The sequence below is a fragment of the Saccopteryx leptura genome, chromosome 7, assembly GCF_036850995.1.
Source record: "Saccopteryx leptura isolate mSacLep1 chromosome 7, mSacLep1_pri_phased_curated, whole genome shotgun sequence".
Classification (NCBI taxonomy): domain Eukaryota; kingdom Metazoa; phylum Chordata; class Mammalia; order Chiroptera; family Emballonuridae; genus Saccopteryx; species Saccopteryx leptura.
Genome location: NC_089509.1, coordinates 55209882 through 55235022, shown reverse-complemented (window position 1 = coordinate 55235022; position 25141 = coordinate 55209882). Strand labels below are relative to the sequence as shown.

Sequence of the window (25141 nt, the reverse complement as noted above, 5' to 3'; positions counted from 1 at the left end):
TTGAATGAGCAAATGAATAGATGAATTGAGCAAGCTTGGTGTTAACATTTGAGCATTTTAGATATTGGCATGATGTTCTACTGTTAATCTGTGTTTTTGTTTTTCCATCTTTTGTTTTAGTGAGTATTCCCTGTGAGTCACCACATCGTTTCCGGTGTGACAACAATCGCTGTATTTATAGTCACGAGGTGTGCAACCATATAAATGACTGTGGAGATGGAAGTGACGAAAAAGCAGAAAACTGTAAGCAAAAATAAAAAGGGGGAAGGAAAACTAGGGGCCCCAAATTGTCTGCAGTTTGCAAAACGCACCCCTGGGATTTTCGTTTGTTTGATAGAAGCCGGAGCTGCACCTATGATGGCAGATCTCTGCTGACGTAATTATTTACTAGACCCTGTAGACTCATGCATTACTTAGATGTAACCCTTTCTCACTTGTTCCTGTCTCATTTGAGCGAGATATTGGCAAGTCCCTTAATTTTATTGTTTTTATGTAAACATTCAATATGGTTTTTTCCCTCTTTTTTCTTAAGAAAATGGAAATAAACACTAAATAGTGGTTGGGTCACACTTCACTGATTAATGAGTGATTTGTTTTCAAAGATGAAGTTTGGTCACTCTTCAGCCTAGAGTCATTAATTGTTAATTCAGGGGGTGTAAACTTGTCAATGCGCGGCAGAAAAGGCTGTGTGGTAAATAAGGCTGAAATTTCATTTTCCAGGGAAAAAAAAATGATGGATTATTTTAAGATAGAAATTTCAAACTGGCTACATTTAATAATGTTTTAGAGATTGAAAATGTTGTGCTTTTTTTTATTTTGAGAATGTTTTAAAAACTATCCATTGAATGGAAGAGTTGATGAATTTTCTGGGCAATTTAATTTACCTGGCAACAAATCAGTGAGGGAAATTATTTCCCCTGACTCCAATTACATTTTTCCTAAAAGAATGCCTTCTGGAAGGCATTTAGATGAATGTCTAATCTTTCTTTTTTCTGTCCCTTATATTGATGTGGCCTTAGAATGCTCAGGGCCAGCGCCAATCCCAGAGAGGACGTATATCAGGGAGGACTTGGACACTATTGCAAAGTTCGTTTGGGCTTCCATTATTTGGGTTATAACATTTTTAACATATTTGAAGCATAGCACAAAAGGATGAAAACCTGGAAGTAAAACATTTTCTAAACCTCTGAGATGGTTTGCCCTTCCCCTCTTGCCTCTCCATTTCCCCTGCTATAAATGCCATTTTTTAAATGGAGCAAGGCATTTGTAGCACGTGGTCAAGCCCCAGAGTGGACAGAAGAGGTTGTAAGCTTTTATTCTTCTCAAAAACCAGGACAATAGTCAAAGGAATCATTGGTTGCTATTACTAGAGGCAGCATTTCAGTGGCTTCAAACAGCAGAGGTTTATTTTTCACTCATGTGAAGTTTGATGAAGGTGAAGCGGCCCTTCTTCATCTGGTAATTATGCCATCTGGTTGCTGGGGCAGGAGGAGAGAGAAATGGAGGAGGCACACAGGTTCTTAATTTCCTGGGCCTGGAAGAGACAGATGTCTCTGTGCTCACAGTCCTTTGTTTGGAACTTCAAAGGAGACTGGGAAACTCAGGGGAGTGCATAGATATGTAGTGTACACCAATTATTTCCACCATCATTTATCCTTGTGTCACTAAAAATCATCCCCCTACCTTTTATTTATTTATTTTTATTATTTTTTATTATTATTATTTTTTACAGAGAGAGAGAATCAGAGAGAGGGATAGATAGGGACAGAGAGATGGGAACAGAGAGAGATGAGAAGCATCAATTATTAGTTTTTCGTTGCAACACCTTAGTTGTTCATTGATTGCTTTCTCATATGTGCCTTGACCATGGGCCTTCAGCAGACCGAGCTCAAGCTGGCAACCTCGGAGTCTCGAACCTGGGTCTTCTGCATCCCAGTCTGACGCTCTATCCGCTGTGCCACTGCCTGGTCAGGCCCCCCTACCTTTTTTTAAAAAATTCATTGAGAGGACAGGAGGCAGACAGACAAACTCCCACATGTGTCCTGACTGAGACCTACCTGGCAAGCCCACTAGGGGGCAATGCTCTGTCCATCTGGGGCATTGTTCCATTGCTTAGCAATCGAGTTCTTCTTAGTGCCTGAGATGGAGGCCGTGGAGCCATCCTCAGTGACCAGGGCCAACTCGCTCCAACTGAGCCAGGGCTGTAGGAGGGGAAGAGAAAGAGAAAGAGAAGTGAGAGGGGGAGGAGTGGAGAAGCAGATGGGCGCTTCTCATGTGTGTCCTGACTGAAAATCAAACCTAGGACATCACACTCCAGGCTGATGCTCTACCACTGAGCCAACCGGCCAGGGCCCAAATCCCTTTTTTCTGCTTCTCACACCTAGTACACCCTTAACCTCTCCCCATGGGACATAACTCATAGTCTTATCAAGAAACTAAAATCCAGAAGCTTTGGGTGTTGGGCAGTAGTCATATCATCAATTCTGGATGTGATTCCTCTTGGTCTGGAGACCCAAAAACCAGTAGAACAATTTTATTTGTACCACCCTTCCCCTAACACATAGTGCTAGAACAGGAGAAGCATAATAGAAATAAACATTCACATTAGGAAAGAAAGAATTAGAGACTCCAGTCTTAATTACAATCACCAGTCTTAATAATTCTGAAAGGCCACTGGGCTAGGGTGACACGTTGGCCCAGGACAGTCATGATTTATGCCTGTTGCCTTGGTGGAATTATTAATAGTTCCCCTTTCACTCTCAAAAGCATACTGGCTTGAAGAGTAAATTAGTGATTACCCTTTGCAGACATTATGAAGGCTCCCACGGTGGGGAGTGAAGGAGGTTCAGTGATGCGGTCATGACAGCTCTGTAGGAGCACCTGTGTCCACTGCTCCTCACTGACTCTGCTTCCACCCTGTGGGAGTGTTTCCCTGTTTCTCTGTCTGTTCAAATGAGAGGGGCTGGGAATATGCCCTGATTAGGGGCAACACCACTCCCTGCTTGTAGAAGTTTGGGCGCCCAAGAGCTTTTTAAAAGTCCAGTCACTGTATTTTGTTTTATCTGGCCATGTATATTTCTCAGAAACGGAGCAGGCTTTGGGTCTGCCTGCTTCCCATCTGTTTAAGAGCCAATAACCTCACTCAGCGTTCCTCATGAGACATAGTTCTTGAATCTGCTTTATTGCTCTGCTTTGTTTCCCTCATGGGCCTTTGCCTCAACTGTTTGTCGGTTATATTCAGGCCATTTTGGAAAATAGATGGGCAGTCGTTTCATCCAGATAAGGTTTTACTGGGTCTTTATGTCTCAAAACCTTTTAAACATCAGATTCTTACTGTTTGGGATCTATTGTAAATGCAGTCAGCTTGTCCCACACTGCAAATTTCTGGAATTTACGTTCTTTTGTTTCTGCTTGTAAATCAATCAATGTTTCCTTGAGCTTATTTCTTTCTTTCTTTCTTTCTTTTTTTTTTTTGAGCTTATTTCTTTTATTTTCTTTTTTCTCTGGAAGGGGCAGGAAGGGAGAGTTGAGAAACATCAACTCATAGATCATTTTAGTTGTTCATTGATTGCTTCTCATACGTGCCTTGACTGGGAGTGGAAGGGCTCAGGCTGAGCCAGTGACCCCCTGCTCAAGCCTGCAACCTTGGGCTCAAACCAGAAACCTTGGGCTTCAAGCCATTGAGTGACCTTTGGGTTCAAGCCAGCGACCATGGGATCATGTCGACGATCCCACGTTCAAGCCAGTAATCCTGCACTCAAACTGGTGACCTTGGGGTTTTGAACCTGGACCTCAGCATTCCGGGTTGATGCTCTATCCACTATGCCACCACCAGTCAGGTCCCTGAAATTATTTCTTACACTACCTTGCCAAACTCAGGTAATGGCAAGAATGCAAATCACTAACCCTCTCGAAAGCATACTGGCTTGAAGAGTATGTTTCTAACTCTTCAAGCCAGTATGCTTCTCTGTTTTCTAAGCTCTTTCCAAGACTGACAAATTCAGCGAGCACCTGCCTCCTGGTTTTCCCGGGGTGTCAGCCTTACCAATGTTTTGCCATTGCGAAGCACAGCTCTCTCTCTTCCCCGCCTCCAGTATCAGAGTCCTCATGTCTTGCCACCTGACTGGGAGGCCAATGCCAGAGTTGATGTTTCTGTTATGAGGCCACCTGACACATGGCTTCCAAGGTTGCCAAAGCAGGGGCTGCATGAGCTTTTAATTGCTTCAACCCAGAGGTGACACTGTCACTTCCAACTCATACTCTGTTGACCAGAACTAGTCACATGATCCCAACATAATTATAAGGGAGACAGGGCTCATTCATTGGTGTCCCTGTCACAGAAGGAAGCACCTTGTTTCACAGAAGGAAAGGTTTTGACTTTAATTTATTTTTAAATTACAGGTGTTGGTTCAACCCCTAGACCTTGTGGAGAAGATGAATTCAAGTGCAGCAACAAGCACTGCATTTCACAGCACCTTGCATGTGACGATGTCGATGACTGTGGTGACCAGTCTGATGAAACGGGTTGCAGTAAGTAAATACGCAGTTTTATTCTTTATTGTGGTGAAGCATGCAATAACATAAAGTAGATGATAACTACATATTTCTTCTTAATTTACTTTGTGAGTGAGCTGCAGCCCACCCATGGTCACCTCTTATTGGGCACGTACTCTAAGCCAGCATTTTTCAACTGCCAGAGCATGGACTGGCAGGCAGAAATTTCATGCAGGTCCACAAAAGAGTTAACCACCCTGAGATTGTATGAAGATTATAGACCCAATGACCTTAGTTGATTTGCTTATGTTCAGGGTGATTTCTGCCTTAGTGGTCCCTGAAATAATTTTTATTTTCACTTGTCCCCAAGTATGAAAGGATTGACAATCACTGCTTTCTACCAAACGTGCTAAATACTACATGCGTTTTCTCATTTCATCCTTTCAGCAATTCTGTGAGTGAGGTTTCCCTCTCTCTTTTTCTCTCTCCTCCCCCCTTACAAATGAGAATACTAGCTTGGAGGTTAAGTGCAGTGACCATGTATTTCCCTCTGTAAGAGGCTGAGTCAGGATTTGGACTCTGCTCTCCCTAACATCAGAGCACATCCGCTCCCCAGTTCACTGGTGCCTCTCAGCTTCATAGTTTGTTTATTGGACTTTACTCTTTTTTTCCCTTAAACCAAATACAGGGTCCTTGGCACTTAGGGGAAAATCTTCTAAGAGTAGTTGGTAAAGATGGGAATGTCACAGTAAACCTTGGAAAGAACATTTATTTTTATTTTTAAAGTAGAGGGAAGAGTTTGTGTGGGAAAAAGATGGTGAACACAACCAAGGGATGGTTCTATGTCAATATCATGATGGAAATGTTGGAATAATATGTTAATTCACACCTTTGTTGTCCTTTCTAGTTCTTATGAAATACTTTCACATATACAGGCAGTCCCCATGTTATAAGTGGGATACATTCTGTAGGTTTGACAATGTTTAAGTATTTATATGCACAGAAAGAAAAAAAATATTATGTTAGGACAAATATCTGTCTAACTTGTGTTTAATAGGTAAATGTACCTGTTCTAACTTACATACAAATTCAACTTAAGAACAAACCTATAGAACCTACCTTGTTTGGAACCCAGGGACTGCCTGTGTTATCTAATTTGTTACACAAGTTAGCCCCATCGGGTTGCTGCTAGTATGTCTATCTATGTAATAAAGCTCAGAGGGCTCAGTAACTAGCTTGAAGTCACATAGAGTGGCAGAGGCAGAATCTGAACAGTCCAGTGACTCCAGGCGAGGAGAGCTGCCCTCTAGTTCCTCTGTCACTAACTGTGCCCCTTTGGACACCTGCTGACTTCTCTAGACCATGCTTTCTTTATAGGAAAAAGGAGGACATTCTTCAAACTCTAGGAGCCTGTGTCTTAGTCATCATAGTTAGCTCCACATGCTTTTTAACTTTTTGGATTTTAATCACTTTTTTCTGAGGCATCCCAATGATTTCATGGCAGCTTTCCCCTGTGTTGGTTACAAAAGGGGGCTTGGAATAACAAGACATACCAAGTTAATTTGTCCTTTATTTCATATACTTTCTGAGTGGAGTTTGGAGGGTTTTTTGACATAATGAAGTACTTTATTACTTATTTTTAAAAAGCAGGTACATGACAGAATTTGCAAAACTGGATGGTAGATTTAGGTTTGATATCCAAAGACTAATATGTAAATTATTCCAAGAGTTTGGAGTATTTCCAAGTGGGTCAAACGTGTTTTATATGCTAGTTGCCGGTGCCAATTAAAAGGCTTAAAATTGACTACTATACTTTTTACTCAAATAACATTTAATTTATAAACAACTTTTATTTAAAGGGAATTGTTGTAGGTCTGGGTTTGGTTAAATCTGTTGTTATATGAATTAAAATGGTGACTGTTTCAAATGAAAGAAGTTACAAGAAGGTCCTCAAATTTGAGGAAGAATCTTATAATACACTCTTGTTAAGGACTCTTGTTTCACAAGAGTATAACCCACTCAAGAGAGCAGTTGGTCTAGAAATATTTTACCTCCTGGAACTCATAATCACATTATAGATTTTGGATCTGGGAGAAGACTGTAGTTACTCTTTTAGTATTAATCAGTACAACTGACTTCCAATCAGTTAGATTCGGTAGTAAGCCCAAAAAAGAGTAATTAACATGCTGATTTCTATCTCTATCAACACCCTACTAGCAACTCTACTAGTAATTATTGCATTCTGACTCCCCCAGACCAATATATATGCAGAAAAATCTAGCTCCTATGAATGTGGATTTGATCCTATAGGGTCCGCGCGCATCTTCCCTTCTCCATAAAATTTTTCCTAGTGGCTATTGCCTTCTTATTGTTCGACCTAGAAATTGCCCTTCTCTTCTCCATAAAATTTTTCCTAGTGGCTATTGCCTTCTTATTGTTCGACCTAGAAATTGCCCTTCTCCTACCCCTCCCCTGAGCGACCCAAACCAACAACCTCCCCACCATACTCATTATGTCTCTATTTCTCATCTCCCTACTAGCCATTAGCCTAGCCTACGAATGATCACAGGAAGGATTAGAATGAGCTGAGTAATGATAGTTAGTTTAGAATAAAACAAGTGATTTCGACTCACTAGACTATGGCCCCACCCATAACTATTAAATGTCCTTGACCTATGTAAACACAATATTAGCCTTCACAGTCTCCCTAGTTGGCCTATTAATTACTACTCCCACATGATATCCTCACTACTATGCCTAGAGGGCATGATACTATCACTATTTATAATAATCGCTATAACAATTCTAAATTCCCACCTAACCCTTGCCAGCATACTACCTATTGTTCTCCTAGTGTTTGCTGCCTGCAAAGCAGCCCTAGGACTGTCCCTATTAGTCATAGTATCCAATACCTATGGTGTTGACCACGTACAAAACCTAAACTTGCTACAGTGCTAAAAATTATTATACCAACAGTTATATTCATCCCCCTTACATGACTATCCAAAACTAACATAATATGAATTAATACAACAATACATGGCTTATTGATTAGCCTACTGTGCCTACCCCTGATCAACCAATTCAGCGATAACACCCTAAACCTCTCCCTAATATTTTTCTCTGACTCCCTGTCAATACCCCTCCTCCTCCCAACAACATGGCTTCTACCCCTGACAATTATTGCCAGCCAGTTCCACTTGACAAAAGAATCTGCAACATGGAAAAAATTATATGTTACTATACTCATCCTATTGCAAACATTCTTAATCATAACTTTTACAGCCACAGAACTAATTCTATTTTATATTTTATTCGCGGCCACCCTAGTACCAACCCTCATCATCATCACCCGCTGAGGTGGACAGGCAGAACATCTTAATGCCGGACTTTACTTTCTATTTTATACCCTAGTGGGCTCCCTCCCCCTGCTAGTAGCACTCACATGTATCCAAAACACCACAGGATCACTGAACTTCCTACTATTACAATACTGGACCAACCCCCTACAAAACTCCTGAGGTAATTCCCTCCTATAATTGGCCTGCATGCTGGCATTTATAGTAAAAATGTCCCTCTATGGACTCCACCTCTGACTCCCCAAAGCACATGTAGAGGCTCCTATTGCAGGATCTATAGTACTAGCCACAGTACTATTAAAACCTAGGGGGTTACAGGATATTACGAATCACAACCCTCCTCAACCCACTTACAAGTAATATGGCATATCCTTTTATAATACTCTCTCTATGAGGCATAATTATAACAAGCTCAATCTGCTTATGTCAAACAGACCTGAAATCACTAATTGCTTACTCATCAGTAAGTCACATGGCCCTAGTGATTGTAGCAATCCTTATCCAATCCCCATGAAGCTACATAGGAGCCACTGCTCTGATAATCGCCCATGGATTAACTTCCTCTATACTATTTTGCTTGGCCAATTCCAATTACGAATGAATTCACAGCCAAACTATAATTTTAGCACGCGGCCTACAAAGTATCTTACCCCTTATGGCCTCTTGATGACTTCTAGCAAGCCTCACCAACCTAGCCCTCCCCCCTACTATCAATCTAATCGGGGAGCTGTTCATAGTTATAGCAACATTCTCTTGATCAAACATGTCCATTATCCTTATAAGATTAAACATTATTATTACCGCCTTCTACTCTCTGTATATACTGATCATAACTCAACGAGGTAAACACATCCACCACATTAACAACATCAAGCCCAACTATACACGAGAAAACACACTCATAGCAATACACCTAGTGCCCCTACTCCTCCTATCAATCAACCCAAAAATCACTTTGGGTACACTATACTATAAATATAGTTTAACAAAAACCCTAGATTGTGAATTTAGTAATAGGGTCTCAACCCCCTTATTTACCGAAGAAGTATGCAAGGACTGCTAACTCATGCCACCGCGCCTAAAACCGCGGCTTTTTCAAGTTTTTAAAGGATAGTAGTTATCTGTTGGTCTTAGGAGCCAAAAAATTGGTGCAACTCCAAATAAAAGCAATAAATCTATTTAACATATCAATTGTACTTGCACTGCTTCTATTAACCATACCAATTGTAGCAATAGCCTTCAATTTAGATAAAAAACCAAATTACCCAAATTACATTAAGACCATAGTCTCATACTCCTTTGCAGCTAGCCTAATCCCGACCTTATTATTTGTCAACTCCCACCAAGAAATAGTAATCTCAAAGTGACATTGAATTACAATTCAAACAATCAAACTGACCCTCAGCTTCAAGTTCGACTACTTCTCAATACTATTCATACCTATAGGATTATTCGTCACCTGGTCTATTATAGAATTCTCAACGTGGTATATACACTCAGACCCAAATATTAGCTGCTTCTTTAAATACCTACTAATACTTTTAATTACAATAATAATCCTAGTTACCGCCAACAACTTATTTCAACTTTTTATTGGCTGAGAAGGAGAGGGAATTATATCTTTCCTACTTATCGGATGATGGTATGGCCGTGCAGACGCCAACACCAACACCGCTGCCCTCCAAGCAATCCTATATAACTGAATTGGAGATATCAGCTTTATTGCCTCTATAGCATGATTTATAGCTAACTCTAATACATGAGAACTTCGACAGATCTTTGCGCTAAATCTAGAAAACACAGACTTCCCACTAATGGTCCTACTCCTAGCTGCCACTGGAAAATCCGCCCAATTCGGGCTTCACCCGTGACTCCCCTCTGCCATAGAAGGCCCCAAAACCGTCTCTGCCCTACTACACTCAAACACCATAGTTGTCACAGGGGTATTCCTACTGATCCGATTCTACCCTATAACAGAAAACAATAAACTGGTACAAACCATAATTTTATGCCTGGGAGCAATCACAACCCTATTTACAGCAGTCTGTGCTCTTACCCAAAATGACATAAAAAAAAAAAACCGTTGCCTTTTCCACCTCCAGCCAACTGGGCTTAATAATAGTAACCATTGGAATTAACCAACCCCATTTAGCATTCCTCCACATCTGCATGCATGCATTCTTCAAGGCTATACTATTCATATGCTCCAGATCAATCATCCATAGCTTAGGCGATGAACAAGATATCCGAAAAATAGGAGGCCTATTTAAAAACCTACACTTCACCATTACCGCCTTAATTATCGGAAGCCTTACCTTAACAGGCACCCCCTTCCTAACGGGCTTTTATTCCAAAGACCTTATTATTGAGGCTGCCAACACCTCGTACACCAATGCCTGAGCCTTATTAATAACCCTCCTAGCCACCTCCCTCATAGCTGTCTGCAGCACCCAAATCATTTTCTTTGCACTGCTGGGACAGCCACGGTTCCCCACTCTTATTTTAATTAATGAAACAACCCACTCCTGATTAACTCTATCAAACGCCTATTAATTGGGAATATTTTTGCAGGATTCCTACTATCGAACAATATCCCTCCAACCACCACCCCACAAATAACTATACCCCTCTACCTAAAGCTTACAACCCTAGGAGTGACCCTAATAGGATTTATAATAGCACTAGAATTAAACCAAATCACCTACAACCTAAAATTCAACAAACCATCAAACATATTCAAATTTTCCAACCTTTTAGGCTATTTCTCCACCATTATACACCATCTCCAACCACTAATAGGCCTCACAATGAGCCAGAAATCTGCCTCCCTCCTAGTCTAATTGTATATATGGGACTTAGAGAGGTTATGTGACAGGCTCAAGGGTATCCATGTTAATAAATTACATTTATTTTGCAATGTAGAAAAGACATCCTTACTAATCATATAGAAATTTTCTTATAGAAACTTATGCCAGCCAATTTGAAAACTTAGGTTAAGTGGACAAATTCTTAGAAAGACAGAAAACACTTAAACTGACTCCAAAGGAAATAGAAAATCTGAAAAGTTTTATTTGTCCATGTGTTGAGAACTCAAGATTTTATTATAAGGCTTTCATGTGTACAGCTTTGAGGTATGAACTCCAGGGGCAGTATTCCATTGAATGCGATTGTGCTTTATTTAGTGTGGTTTTTTGTGTTTTTTTTTTTTTTTTTACTCAGTATTTTTAGTTTATTCAAACCATGTGTACTTATATAATCACTATACTCTAAGGGACTCTGAAAAGTTAAGTTCACTTCATTGATTAATGTAGAAGACAAGTAGATAAAAATCTGTTTGGATTTGAAATAATTGAGTCATTGAGTCAGGACATACCAACTCTCTGACTAAATATTTAGAAGCCTATAATCAAGAGTCATTTCATTTAAGAAGTAGATAAAGCTTGAATCCTTTGTGGAGGTAACCACATTTCCTACCCCACTCTACCCCTATTAACAGTCACTATCTACGTTATCTTTGTCAGCTTCCCTGTAAGACCTTGGTCTGGAGGTAGATGACGACTCAGAATAACAAAAGCAAACTGACAAGAATAACGAGAATGAAAGTCAGATAGCTTGGACAGGTACTGGCAGAGAGAAGAACTGGGGGCAATAATGAGCAGTGAATTGACCTGAGTAAAGTCTGCACCATTAAAAAAAGGCTCTCCTGGAGGATCTACACCCCAGAACAGCAGAAATAATGAGTCATTCATATGGGCCCTACGGAGATAAACTATTAGTTGAAATTTTTTACTATGAAAGTTATAAATCCAGAAAATATATTAACAATCAAAAGTAAAAATCATTTGAATCCCATAATTATTTTAGATTTTGTTTATTGATTTTTAGAGACAGGGGGTGGGGAGAAGTGGGAAGCATCAACTTATAGTATGTAGTTTCTTCCTGTATGTGACTTGACCAGGCAAGCCCAAGGCCTTTGAACTGGTGACCTCAGCATTCCAGGTCGACGCTTTATCTGCTGCGCCACTGCAGGTCAGGTGAATCCCATAATTGAGAGAGAAATAATCCAAATTTGGTGTACATATATATGCAAAAAAAGTATTTCTTAATTTTAAAAAAATTTAAAGAGATACTCTTTTTTTTTAATTTAGAAAGTTCAATTTAATGGGGTGACATTGATTAATACCAGTACATAGGTTCAGGTAAACTTTTCTGTAGCATTTGAGAAATATTCTATACTGAATAGTGTTATAATCTTTTTCTCTATTTTTACTATAGATACTTCCTATATCAAAGTATCATTTGAAACCATGAATTTTCATGATTGCATAGCCATCCATCATGTAGATAACCATATATCATAGACATTGATTCTAAGATACATGTTTATTTTCACATTTAATATCTCTGAAACCAGGATACATCTTACAATTGATAACATGCCATACTGTAAGTCCTAGATCTTTTTTATTTTAGTGTTACATAAAATAATGGTGCTTTAGTGGTGCCTTAGATTTGAAAAAATACAGTACACCATAATTTATTCACTACTGTTGAATGTACATTTAAATTGCCTTCAAAATTTTCTCATTATCAATAATATTAAATTTTCTCATTATCAAAATTTTCTCATGATTTCTTTAAACATAAATCATATTGCATATGTTTATTCCTTCTTGAGGGAAAACTTATTGATATGAATAACTGGATAAAAGAGAGTAAATATTTTGAAGTCCTTGATAGATAAATATTGCAAAATTCCTTTCCATATATACCAATTTATGGTTCTAATAACAGTTGTATGACTTATGACTAATATATGCATCTTATTGTTCTCTGGCTAACACTTTCTCAGCAATGTGTTGTGATTGATTTGGTTTTATACCTTGTATTTATAATGCTGGGATTTTGCTTTTCAGATAAAGGAAACGAGAGATCATGTGCTGAAAATCTATGTGAACAAAATTGTACCCAGTTGAATGAAGGAGGATTTATCTGCTCCTGTAGACCAGGGTTCAAAGTCAGTATTTCAGACAGGAACTCCTGTGACGGTAGAGTATATTTCCTCCAATTCCAATTAGGAGAAACTTGTACTTTTTATGTTCTCTGCTCATTCCCTTGTATTAAACCACTCTTTCATTCTCTTAATGGGGCTAAAATCATGGTGCTAGCTCATTAAAATACTCAGTTGCACCAGTAATTTTACTGGTAGAGGGTGTTGATCAGTTTCTTAATGCAATTGTAAGTTATAAATTAATAATATATATATAAAACCATATATATATAAAACCAATGATGACAAACGTGAAGATCTGTTTTTGTCATTACATTCTTGTGTTGTGAATAAAACCTCAAAACTTGGGGATGCCAAGTACTTTTTCCTATGCTATCTTACCAGTGCTAGCAGGGTACTGGGCAGAAAGCTCACCTTCAGTAATATCTGTGAAATTAACATGATTCATGCACACCTCAGTGATGATGGCTGTTTATTGTATCACTATGTGAGATCAATTTTTTTTAAACAAACACAAGTCTTAATTGTTTAAAATCTTAAGTCAAACCATGTATTTATTACATACCTACTTATATCAGATATATAATTGAGTTTTAATATATAGCATTAGAAGATAGCTCTTCAAGATGGTAAGTGATGGGCATGATTTTATGTCTTTTATTATTTTAATTTACTGTTTCTAACTCATGATGTGCCATACTCAGATGATTGGAACAGTTCTTTTGGAAGAAGAAGCTTAAGAACTCAATTCAGAAACCATATCAATTACTCTAATTCCCAAAGCTAGTTAGCAGAAGAAGAAATAGTAATAAACAACATCTGCTTCCTGAAAGAGAAAAGTTTGTTCTTCTCTTGAACAGAGTCAAATTATTTGGGTTTAAACCCTGTCTTTATTGCTTACCAGCTTTGGAACCTTGAGTTTAATCATAGTCCATACCTCCTAGAGTCCTTCTGGAAGATCAAATGAGGAGAAACAACGTGGAAAGCACGTGAATTTGTACCTGAAACACTAAATGCTCTACAAATGTTGGTGTTTGCTTGTTTTCATCTGCAGTCTTCACAGTCTTCATTGTTTATGAATATGGATTTAAACAAAGCAGGGTTTCTAAAGAATGGATGGGAGCAGATGTTGCATATTTGGTTTTATTTTGCCTACAGACATCAACGAGTGTGAGCAATTTGCGACATGTCCACAGAACTGCCAGAATACCAAAGGAAGTTATGAGTGTTATTGTGCCGAAGGGTTCAGGTCCTTGGGTAGCATCTATGGAAATCGTTGTGAAGCCGATGGTATGATGGGTTAATGTTGGGATGAACTGACTCTTGAAGAAATAAATGCTGATGAGTATAATACATCAGAAAATAAACTTTAGACCTCAAGACTCATTTTTAACTCACCAGTTAAAATGAGTGACTTATCTTCCAATACCCACCCTGCCTCTTCTCTTCTCTCTATTCTGGAGTTAGCCTCTTGTCCATCTTGATAAAAACTTCAGAAGGTGGTCAGGATGCTACCCTACAGAAGATAGAAACAATAAAAGCTAGAAGGAAACAACTAAAAGGGAAATTAATGAAGTGCTTTAGTTAGCTCTCACTCCCCTGAGATCAGGGTTTGAGGCTCTGTAATCCAAGATGGATCGCAAAAACATTCAACTGGGGGAAATCAAAGATACCTTGTTGACATATCCCCCCCCCCCTTTTTTTTTGCTCACGGACTACTGATTACAGACAGAATGTGCCTGACACATTCATAATTTCAATCATTTGTTCTGCATTTTAGTTTAATGCCAGTATCTGAAAATCAGATCTCATAGGAAGCAGTTACAGGTACTAGATAAAAATGAAACAAAGAGAAAGACTGTTCAGTCAGAAGTATTATAGTGCAAACTTCCAGGGGTCTGGGTTAAATCAGCATGTTCCAGTTAAGGGGTACTGTATAGAATTATATGATCTTACAGATTTAAATTTAAAGTTTGTACTAAGGTTTAAGGAACTTGATAAGAAATAGAATTTTATTTTGAAAACTAAAGTAAAGTGGCTGTTTAATTTCTTCATGTAAGTTGAGCTTGTAATGCTTACATTTGACTGGCATACTTAAACGTTTTATCCTCCAAACATTTGGCACTGAATGAAAACTAGGACAGAGACATTTGAACTGTTGGTCTGGTGATTAAGCAGCAAACTAAAAAGTGATTAAATCTTTTAACTAAGGAGATGACTGGAGTAAATTAGAATATTCATATAAAACATAATGTCAAGACAGGAAATTTATAAAATCAACTTTTCAAAAGTTACTTAAATTCGATTCAATTGACATTAGGCAAGTATTTTAACTAAAAAAAGTAGACGACGCTACACAGGATAAGTCACCATTAAAATAACTGCCTTAGGTAAACCAAAAAAAATCACAAAAGCTGTTTTTTGTCTTTAGCTAGAAGTTAAATTGGGTCATGGAACTGATTTACCTGTTAAAAGAATCATAAAATCTGTCAGTAAAGAGGAATGAGGACTTCCTGGTAAAACTTCAGTAAGACTATACATATTGTATTTCTTCTGTGAGATTGAATGTCTACAATCTTGTCTGTTTTATTGTCAGTGAATGAAGAAAAAGATCAGTGGAAAGGACGCTTCCTAATGGTCTCTCTCAGTCTTGCTTTGCTCTAAACTGTTGTCCACTGAGGACAAAATAAAGAACTGATCTTGTCCCTAACACTTGAGTGGAGTTAAGAATGTTGACTGTCGTGGATTCTGCAACCCTGTTGGATAGTCAGCTCTATCCAACTTGATTAGCAGAGATAGTCAGATTCCTCTAAAAACTCATGTTTTTTCCCCCCAAGGGGGAAGGATACTTGCTATTTATATCTAACTTTATATATTAAAAAAAGTTCGGGTAGATGCTTGGCCTGTGGTGGCACAGTGAATAAAGTGTCAACCTGGAACGCTGAGGTGGCCGGTTCAAAACCCCAGGCTTGCCTGGTCAAGGCATATACAGCAAACAATGGACAACTAGAGTGAAGCAACTCTGAATTGATACTTCTCGCTCCCCCGCCTCATAAAATCAATAAAAGTTCAGGTAGAAATCAAACAGATAAAGCTGCCCTTCACTTGTTTATAGGTAACCCTCCTTTGTTGCTACTTCCTGAAAACGTGAGAATTCGAAAATACAATCTCTCATCTGAGAATTACGCAGATTATCTTGAAGAGCAGGAACATATCCAGGCTGTCGATTATGATTGGGATCCCGAGGGCATAGGTCTCAGTGAGTATGAACTTTGGCATCTGTCATTGATATTAATGGAATTAATTGACTTATAAGGTGTTTGGCTTTGGGAAATTTATTTTTTTAATGACTGAATTTTGTTGCATGAGTGTAAGAGGAAGCTCCTTCTATCCAGGGTGCTCCAGACACGTTAGCATGGCTGGGGGTCCCAGACAACATTTCCCAACTTCTCAGCAATCCTTTTCCTGTTCCTGGGGGTTATCCTTTCTGAAACACTTCATATCCCTTTGATTAATATCTCCTTGTCTCTGCTCATGCAGATCTTGTTTTTCCCCGCCACTGTGTACTTGGATGATTTCTGCTGAAACTTCAGACTCACTGCAGATGTCACCTTCTCTACGATATTTTCTATAATTCTTCCTGGCACAGTTCTGTGATTGGTCACCCATGAGGCTATAGCATTTATACCTGCTTTTCCTAAAGCACATTCTACATTCAGTTATAGTTAATTTGTCCACAGATTTTTTTTTCTCAACCCCTTAACCATATGCTTTTTGGAACCAGAGATTGAATCTAATTCGTGTCTACATGCCTAACACCTGACCCAACATCCAGTGCAGTGTATGTGGTGGGTGCTCAAAAAATTTAGTTTAGCCTGACCAGGAGGTGGCACAGTGGATAGAGCATCAGACTGAGATGTGGAGGACCCAGGTTCGAGACCCCGAGGTCGCCTGCTTGAGCGTGGGCTCATCTGGTTTGAGTAAAGCTCACCAGCTTGGACCCAAGGTCGCTGGCTCAAGGGGTTACTCGGTCTGCTGAAGGCCCGCGGTCAAGGCACATATGAGAAAGCAATCAATGAACAACTAAGGTGTCGCAATGAAAAACTAATGATTGATGCTTCTCATCTCTCTCTGTTCCTGTCTGTCTGTCCCTATCTGTCCCTCTCTCTGACTCTCTCTCTCTCTGTCTCTGTAAAAAAAATAAAAATTAAGGAATGAAAAATTGAGTCTTTCATTGCTCTGTACAGAGTGTGGGAGATGATTATGAGGAAGGAGTAAAAAAACTTGTCTTCTATGCCTTTCTCCCCCATCTCCTGGCTTTATGACCTTAAATAATTGTACCAGCTCTCTAGATTGCCATTTCATATCTGTAAAACAAGAGCAGAAATCTTGTTCTGCCTGCCTACCTCTAAGAGTTGTTATGAAGATCAAATGAGATCATAGACATGAAAATGCTTTGCAAACTATTGATAACTAGGCAATGTAAGTTTTATTTTTGTGTTTATATATAGTTATGCAATACACTTAGTTTTGTAAGAGTAGTATATACCTAGGAAATATATGCTTTTAATATGCCTGCTGTCCACTATCTTCTAGTTTGTACCTGAGACTTCTCATCTGCAAGGCTCCTTTCTTGTCACTGTTACTGAGTATGCTTTCAAACTCTCAACAGCTTGCCCTGGTTTATCTATGTATTCTATTTTGGAAACTAGAACTTAATCCTGATGAGAGTAAATAGGCTCTTGGCTGAAACATATTTTAATGAATGACCTTTATATAAAGACAACTAAGTACTTATCAGTGTTATCAATTGAAGCATTTGTAGCTTATAGCTCTTCAAATATGAGAGGTTTTGAGGTTTGATCATATTAGTATAATCAAATTTAGCATTATAGGAATAATGAGAAGGTATAAATGTCAATAAATAAACAGTACTTCACCTAATTAGACCCTAGTTCCTTTCTTACCTGATGTTCTTAACATGAAGCTAACGTGTGTGTCTTGCCTCTCCAGGTGTCATCTATTACACTGTCCTAGGGCATGGCTCTAATTTTGGTGCCATCAAACGTGCCTACATCCCTAACTTTGAATCTGGCAACAATAACCGCGTACAGGTAGTTAACCTGGGTCTGAAATACATAATGCAGCCAGATGGATTAGCAGTGGACTGGGTTGGAAGGTACGTTTAGCATACACTCCCTTCTTCCTTATTCTGTTTACCCAGCCAGAGCACCTTCCTGCTCCCTTGGGCACATGAGTTAAGCTGGACCCAGATATGGGTACACTCAGCCACTGGTGCAGCTGGGTAGTGCCCAGGCTTGCTCTAGCCACAGTAACCATCTCTGCTTACCTCACGTGCCCGATAAATATTACATTTCCCTTTATTCTATGTGTACCGTGAAAAAGTTTGGGAAAGAACAAAGGTCAAGATTCTATATTTATACCTAGGAGAACATTTTGCCAACAGATATCTGGATTCCAAAATTAACTTTTAGGATGGCGGGGCTGTTCATTTTGTGAAGAATTCTCACAATTCCCCCAGCAAAGCAGTTGAGGTGAAACTTGTTTCTCTGTGGTAATTATTTCAGGGAGGAACAATCCACACCTGGTGTTTATAGCAGTCTATGTTGTCTGAACAGATTGGAAATTTGATGTTCCTGTTTAAACTTTGGGTTTTTTGTTGATAGAGATATCGGCTCCACTGTCCTCTTTTAGATTTTCTAGGACCCAGGGAGCAGAGCCACACATTGTAGATGATTCCTAAGTAAGAACCTCTAAATAGGTTTATCATAAGGTAGACGCATGAGATGCAAACTGGTGTGGAAAAGTTGGTAAGCTCCATCTTTATTTAAGAGCCTTGTACTGGAGTGACATTTGTGGGAAAGCAATAACAGCATCAGAGCTCAAGCATTCATAGAATATGTCCTTGAAAATGAACTAACAATGGGAAAGTGTTTGAGAGGGAAGGCTCAGGGGCTTGCTGCTCTCTGGGAGAAAGGAGAGTCATTTGCCATTTTCGCCCTTAAACAAACTAGTCTGGTGTTCTTATAAGACTTGATCATCTCTGAAGACGTTAATTAGGTCCCCACAGTACCTGTAGGCTAACAGGAGAAACTCATTTCAGCATTTTCTGCCAAGAAACAAGGTCTCAGAATATCAGGAACTTAAAACTCTTGACTTGAACACTTCCTCCTGAAAAGCAAGCAGGCAATGCCAGATGTGTCTTCCTGTTGGAAGTTTTACCTCTTCCGCAGCATTAATAGTGAGTTAAGAGAGGAATGAACATCTTTCTGCTTGTGAGAGACTGCGACCTGCAGTCTTAGGGACGAAGAAGGAAGGGCAGAATGGCCTGGCTGAGTTGTTTTGAAAGGTTATTTCCACTCCTCCTTGAAACTGATGCCAGATTCCTGTTGATTCCAGTCCCGCTCTTGCCTGAGGTGGAAGCTGACTCATGAGGAAACAGAATTAAAGGGCCAGCCCCAAGGTGCCTACGACTTCTACCTGAAAGTACACGTCCCATAATAACACTGATGTGAGGCCCACCATCAGTACTGATCCTGGCTGATTCAGCTGCTTCGGCTGATCACACAGGAGTGCCCTTCCTCCTTCCCTTCTCCACTTGTAGCCTTCCAAAGATGTCCCCTTGGCAATCCAAGGGAGGGAGACTAGGCTCTGGTGGCTAGTATCTGAGTAGCTGTCTTGCCAGTTGGAACTTCCAAACTAAATGCTCTCATCTGCAAACCTCCTCTGTATAAATGACCAGTCAAGGTTTTTCAGTTGTTTGACTGTGTCCCTCTAAATTCAGGCATATTTACTGGTCAGATGCTAGGAGCCAACGGATTGAGGTGGCTAAGCTTGATGGAAGATACAGAAAGTGGCTGATTACCACCCAACTGGATCAACCAGCTGCAGTGGTTGTGAATCCCAAACTAGGGTAAGTACTTCGAGGGGTTTTTAATGTTCTATGTATTTTCTACTTGGATACTCAAACAATTACATGTATTTGGTTATTTTTTCCTAATTGTATTGAAATTGTCCTTGGACTTTTTTTGGAATGGCATGGATGACTATTTTCAAGAATTATAATAGGCATCCAATCGATGCTGTGTGAGGGAAAGGCCTCTGGCCACATTTCTTCCAGACCCCAGCTAAAATCCTTGTATTCCTCAAAATAATTTAAGGCTCTGTCTATACTTGATGATTGGTTTAGACTAGAGGCTGCAAAGTGGTAGCTAATATGGTCCATAGGCATATTTGATTTGAACTAACAGAGCTTTAAATTTTTTTTACTCGCTCACATTAAAAAAAAATTTTTTTTTAATCTATATTTGGGGCTTGAAAAATCAAACTGACATTAGTTAGGCGTGCCTTCCCTCATGTCTTGAACTTTAGACAGGGTCTTGTTCTGCCCTTTACTTGACGTTTATAACAGCTGTGCTCCACTCATTTATCTTGTGTGCTTGATCCTTTACAGCTATTTGAAGTGGTGCTATTCCTGGTCTGCTCTGTTCTCCTATAATTAAGTCTTAATTGAATGTAATATAATACCTTTTAAAAGAGTTAGAATGTAAGCTCCATGAGGGAGGGAATCCTTGTTTTGGTCTCTGATACATCCCAAACACAGAACGATGCCTCGCACACAGTCATTCCATAAATATCTTTTGAAGAAGGAACAGCTGTTGTAATTACATCTATATTTTAAAGGGTCTCGATGTATGTCCTTGGGCAGGGCTGGCCAGTTCTGTGGAAGAAGTACGGTTTTCAGGAAGGAGAGATCACAGATGCACTGGCTTCCCCTTTTCTCTCTCCATCTTCTAAAGTATAAAAACAGCATCACTGAGCACTCCAAGAAACAGTTGATTTTCCTGTGGGAAGTCCATGCTTTACGTCAGGGGAGAAGCATCACTAAATGGAATACTGCAGTGAGGAAACCTTCTGTTACAGGCTTATGTACTGGACGGACTGGGGCAAGGAACCCAAAATTGAGTCAGCCTGGATGGATGGGCAGCATCGGAACATCCTGGTTGACGAGGACCTTGGCTGGCCAACCGGCCTTTCTATTGATTATTTGAACAACGACCGGATCTACTGGAGTGACTTCAAGGAGAAAACTATTGAAACCATAAAATACGATGGGACTGATAGGAGAATCGTTGCCAGTGCAGGTTAGAAATGGGTCAGAATTTAGTATGTTAAATAATCAATTAATATATTTCCAGACTGTTTGCCCATTTTCTCAGAAAGGAACCCTGATTTTAGGAAATGGTTTATATTATTTCTTGAATTTCACTCCCCAAGCTCAGCTGCTGATTTAAATGCATATGAACTCATTAGCAATTATTAAGTCCGTTTCGTTCTTTTTACTTAATTTTAAAAACTGCTGTCAGCAGAAGATGTTGAAATAACAGGAGTTTCCTGTTAGGTTGCCCTGTTGGAGGTGGCGCTCCTGTGTACCAATGGTCATCCATGGCTAACCACTTCTAGACACATTTGTTTTTAATGTGCTGCGTTGTTTATTGTACATACCTGGAAACATCTAGAGAAAAAGAAATATTTAGTTTACTTATATAGACTGCAGAACTGCAGCAATCCGGCACATACATACCCGGTTTTCCTGATAAGTGGTGTCTTATATTCCAAGAAAAAAAAAATTCTGTCATACAAATTCTTTTCCAAAAGTAAAATACAATCAGCAACTTGACAGTGAGCAAGTCCCCTATGCTTTGTGTCGGCAGGTGGGCGTGAACCTAGTTTAACTTTTGTTGCTTTGGTCCCCCAGAGCGGAACACTTTTGCGTTCTCAAAGACAGAAAGTCTGCTGACGGTTCCCGGACTGTCAAGGCATTGTATTAGTGATGAGTTCAAGCAGAACGGAGTCTGACAGAGAGGTGGAGTCGGGCATTTCCTTTTCAGTAACCCCATTTTTTTCCTCTGTGCATAAGCAGCAATGGACCCTTACAGTCTAGACATCTTCGAAGGCCAGTTGTATTGGGTGTCTAAGGATAAGGGAGAAGTATGGACGCAGGATAAATTTGGGAAAGAAGAGAAAGAGAAAATGCTGACAGTGAGCCCTTGGCTCACTCAAGTTCGAATCTTTCATCAACACAGATACAATCAGTCAGGTAACCACTAACCTTGGACTATGATATTTCTCATTATTTCAAATCAATGGCTATATTGTTGGAAAATGGTAATGGATTATCACAGGCTGATCTCTGGTGCATGAAAGGTGTGTGTGTGTGTGTTTATTGGAGGTTGAATGAAATTATGTACACCACCAACGGATATGTAGTAAAAATATGTCAGTCCTTGCTGTTTGGAGTTATGAGTGTGAATTATGAGTGTGAACTTGCAGGCCACAGAATCCAGCAGGCATCAGACTCCTGCTGGCTGTGAGCTGGATCAACAAGACACAAAATGGGTTTCCCGAACAGCATTGGTTTCACCCACTTTTGTAACCAGGCTAGTCAAGTGATCTTGAGCTGCGTGAGCCTTAGTCTAATGCAAGGGTAGTCAACCTTTTTTTTTTTTTTTTTTTGTATTTTTCTGAAGCTGGAAACGGGGAGGCTGTCAGACAGACTCCCGCATGCGCCCGACTGGGATCCACCTGGCACACCCACCAGGGGGCGATGCTCTGCCCATCCAGGGCGTCGCTCTGTCACAACCAGAGCCATTCTAGCACCTGAGGCAGAGGCCAAGGAGCCATCCCCAGCGCCCGGGCCATCTTTTGCTCCAATGGAGCCTCGGCTGTGGGAGGGGAAGAGAGAGACAGAGAGGAAGGAGAGGGGGAGGGGTGGAGAAGCAGATGGGCGCCTCTCCTGTGTGCCCAGGCCGGGAATTGAACCCGGGACTTCCGCACGCCAGGCCGACGCTCTACCGCTGAGCCAACCGGCCAGGGCCAGTAGTCAACCTTTTTATACCTACCACCCACTTTTGTATCTCTGTTAGTAGTAAAATTTTCTAACCACCCACCGGTTCCACAATAATGGTGATTTATAAAGTAGGGAAGTAACTTTACTTTATAAATTTATAAAGCAGAGTTACAGCAAGTTAAAGCATATAATAATTACCAAGTACTTTATGTCAGATTTTCGCTAAGTTTGGCAGAATAAATCTTTATAAAACAACTTACTATAGTTAAATCTATCTTTTTATTTATACTTTGGTTGCTCCGCTACTGCCCACCATGAAAGCTGGAACGCCCACTAGTGGGCAGTAGGGACCAGGTTGACTACCCATGGAATGCATTTTTACCCCATCTCCTTTCCCTCATTTTTTTTAAGAGAGAGAGAAAGAGAGAGAGACAGGTGGGGGAATGAGAAGCATCAACTCGTAGTTGCTTCACTTAAGTTGTTCATTGATTGCTTCTCATATGTGCCTTGACTGAGGTGCTCAAGTCGAGCCAGTTGACCCCATGCTCAAGCCAGATGGGCCTGCGCTCAAAGCCAGTGACCTCGAGATTTCAAACCTGGGACCTCACTGTCCCAGGCTGGTGCTCTATCTACTGCGCCATTGCTGATCAGGCAGAATTTTGCATGTCTCACAAGTTCCCAACCGATGCTGAGAGGGATCACATTCTGAGAATCCCTGCTCTAGGCCTTACTCAAAGTGTGGGCCGTGGATCAGTAGCATTGGTTTTATACAGGAGCTGGTCAGAAATGCAGTTCTCTCCGGCTCCTCCCCAGCCCTTTGGAATCAGGTTTTGTATTACATTAAAGTTTGAAAAGTTCTGCTCTAGAGAACTGATGACATGTTAATGGGGTAGATCCTGAGTGAGGCTTCTGGAATTCCCCTTTTTATTTTATTGCCATGCCTGCTCTGTGGTTACATTTTGGGTGACAGAGAATCAGGATCACAGAATGTTAGCCTGAGAAGGAATTTAGAGATCATTTAATCCTTGGATAAATCATAATATATGCAAAGGTAGAATATGTTTATTACCTGAGAGACTTTTCATGGTAGTAATGGAGTCCCAGACCAATTTAAGTATGAATTTCTGTGACTGAGCATCCACCATTGTGAACAGCTCCCAGCTGATTCTGATAATCACAGGTTCCTTACAAATAAGGAAACCGAAGCCCGGAAGGAAATTCTCCTTGAAGGGTAAGGGTGGGAACCACATCCATTGTAAGCTTTGGATGGACTGCACATTATGACCTGCCCAAATTTGGGTAGTGACAAATCTTGATATAATAATGGAGTCTTAGTGTTCTTTTGAACTATCTCAAATTGCTTAGCACTGATGGTTTTTGAGGTTGTGCAGTGATCAGACACCTATCTTTCAAACCTGCCGGGACAATAGAGGAGATAGGGATGCCAACAGGAAATGTGAGTGGTGCGTAAGTGGGGTGGAGGGCACAGGGGAGGCTGTGCCACTTTGGTGGGGTGGTTGGGGTGGCAGTGTGAACGCGGGTAAGTAGCCAGGTGGTAGGTGGCCAGAGGTGTTGGAGGTCACCTGTCAGGGCCACATCTCAGTCTATGGGCATGTCCTTGGTTGGGGTATGCATTTCTTTCTCAGAACCTCATCTGTTGGTCTCATCTGCTTTCCAGTGCCCAACCACTGTAAAAACGTCTGCAGCCATCTCTGCCTCCTGAGGCCCGCAGGATACAGCTGTGCCTGTCCCCAGGGCTCCACCTTTGTAGAGGGGAGCTTCACCGAGTGTAATGCAGGTAAGGGGCACAGGGGCCTGGGAGAGCTGCTGCCGTCTTCAGCAGGTTCCACATCGGTGCTTCGCCTCCTTCAGGAGCCCGGAGAATCCTGTTCACAGGGTCCTTTGCAGAACGGAGTGGTGATGGCTGGAAGGAGAGATGAGAGGCGGAGGGACCGGGAACAGAGTGGACCTAAGGTGCCAAACAACTGTGTTCCGATAATTTCAGGAAGTTATTTGCTAAGATATGTAGGGATAGATTCACTGCCCATAAGTCTACAGTTGTATTGTTTTGCAAAAACATTTTGAAAACTGAATTTTTTGTAAGGTCTCTGTTTCCTCCCTCCACCCCATACTGAATGACTATCACTCCTGAATCCATTCGGCCTTAACTGGATTCGTTCAGGCAGAGGACCAGGTACCTGGGGGGGGGGGGCACCTTATATAGTACCGGGGAGGGGGGCTACAGGAGGTTTGCTGTTCTTCTCACAGGCTCATTTCAAAGTTTTGGCAAGTGCAAAAGGACCACAGTTTAAAATGTACTTTGTGCTATGGGGAGATGGAGGCTAGAGGAAGAAATACTACTGATGATTATGCATGGCAAGACGTTTCTTCAATGTTTCTTAAATT

The 25141-nt window shown here is 40.4% G+C and overlaps 1 protein-coding gene across 1 annotated transcript in view; it reads left to right on the top strand.

Moving 5' to 3' along the window:
* Positions 1 to 25141, top strand: part of LRP2 (LDL receptor related protein 2) — a 253234-nt gene that overhangs the window by 214678 nt on the left and 13415 nt on the right. The window contains exons 62-71 of the mRNA XM_066346663.1: positions 121 to 243; positions 4402 to 4530; positions 12770 to 12901; positions 14023 to 14154; positions 15980 to 16123; positions 17878 to 18043; positions 19670 to 19798; positions 20809 to 21029; positions 21809 to 21985; positions 24414 to 24533. Of these exons, the coding sequence (XP_066202760.1) occupies positions 121 to 243; positions 4402 to 4530; positions 12770 to 12901; positions 14023 to 14154; positions 15980 to 16123; positions 17878 to 18043; positions 19670 to 19798; positions 20809 to 21029; positions 21809 to 21985; positions 24414 to 24533 (1473 nt within the window). The remainder of the gene's footprint in view (positions 1 to 120; positions 244 to 4401; positions 4531 to 12769; positions 12902 to 14022; positions 14155 to 15979; positions 16124 to 17877; positions 18044 to 19669; positions 19799 to 20808; positions 21030 to 21808; positions 21986 to 24413; positions 24534 to 25141) is intronic.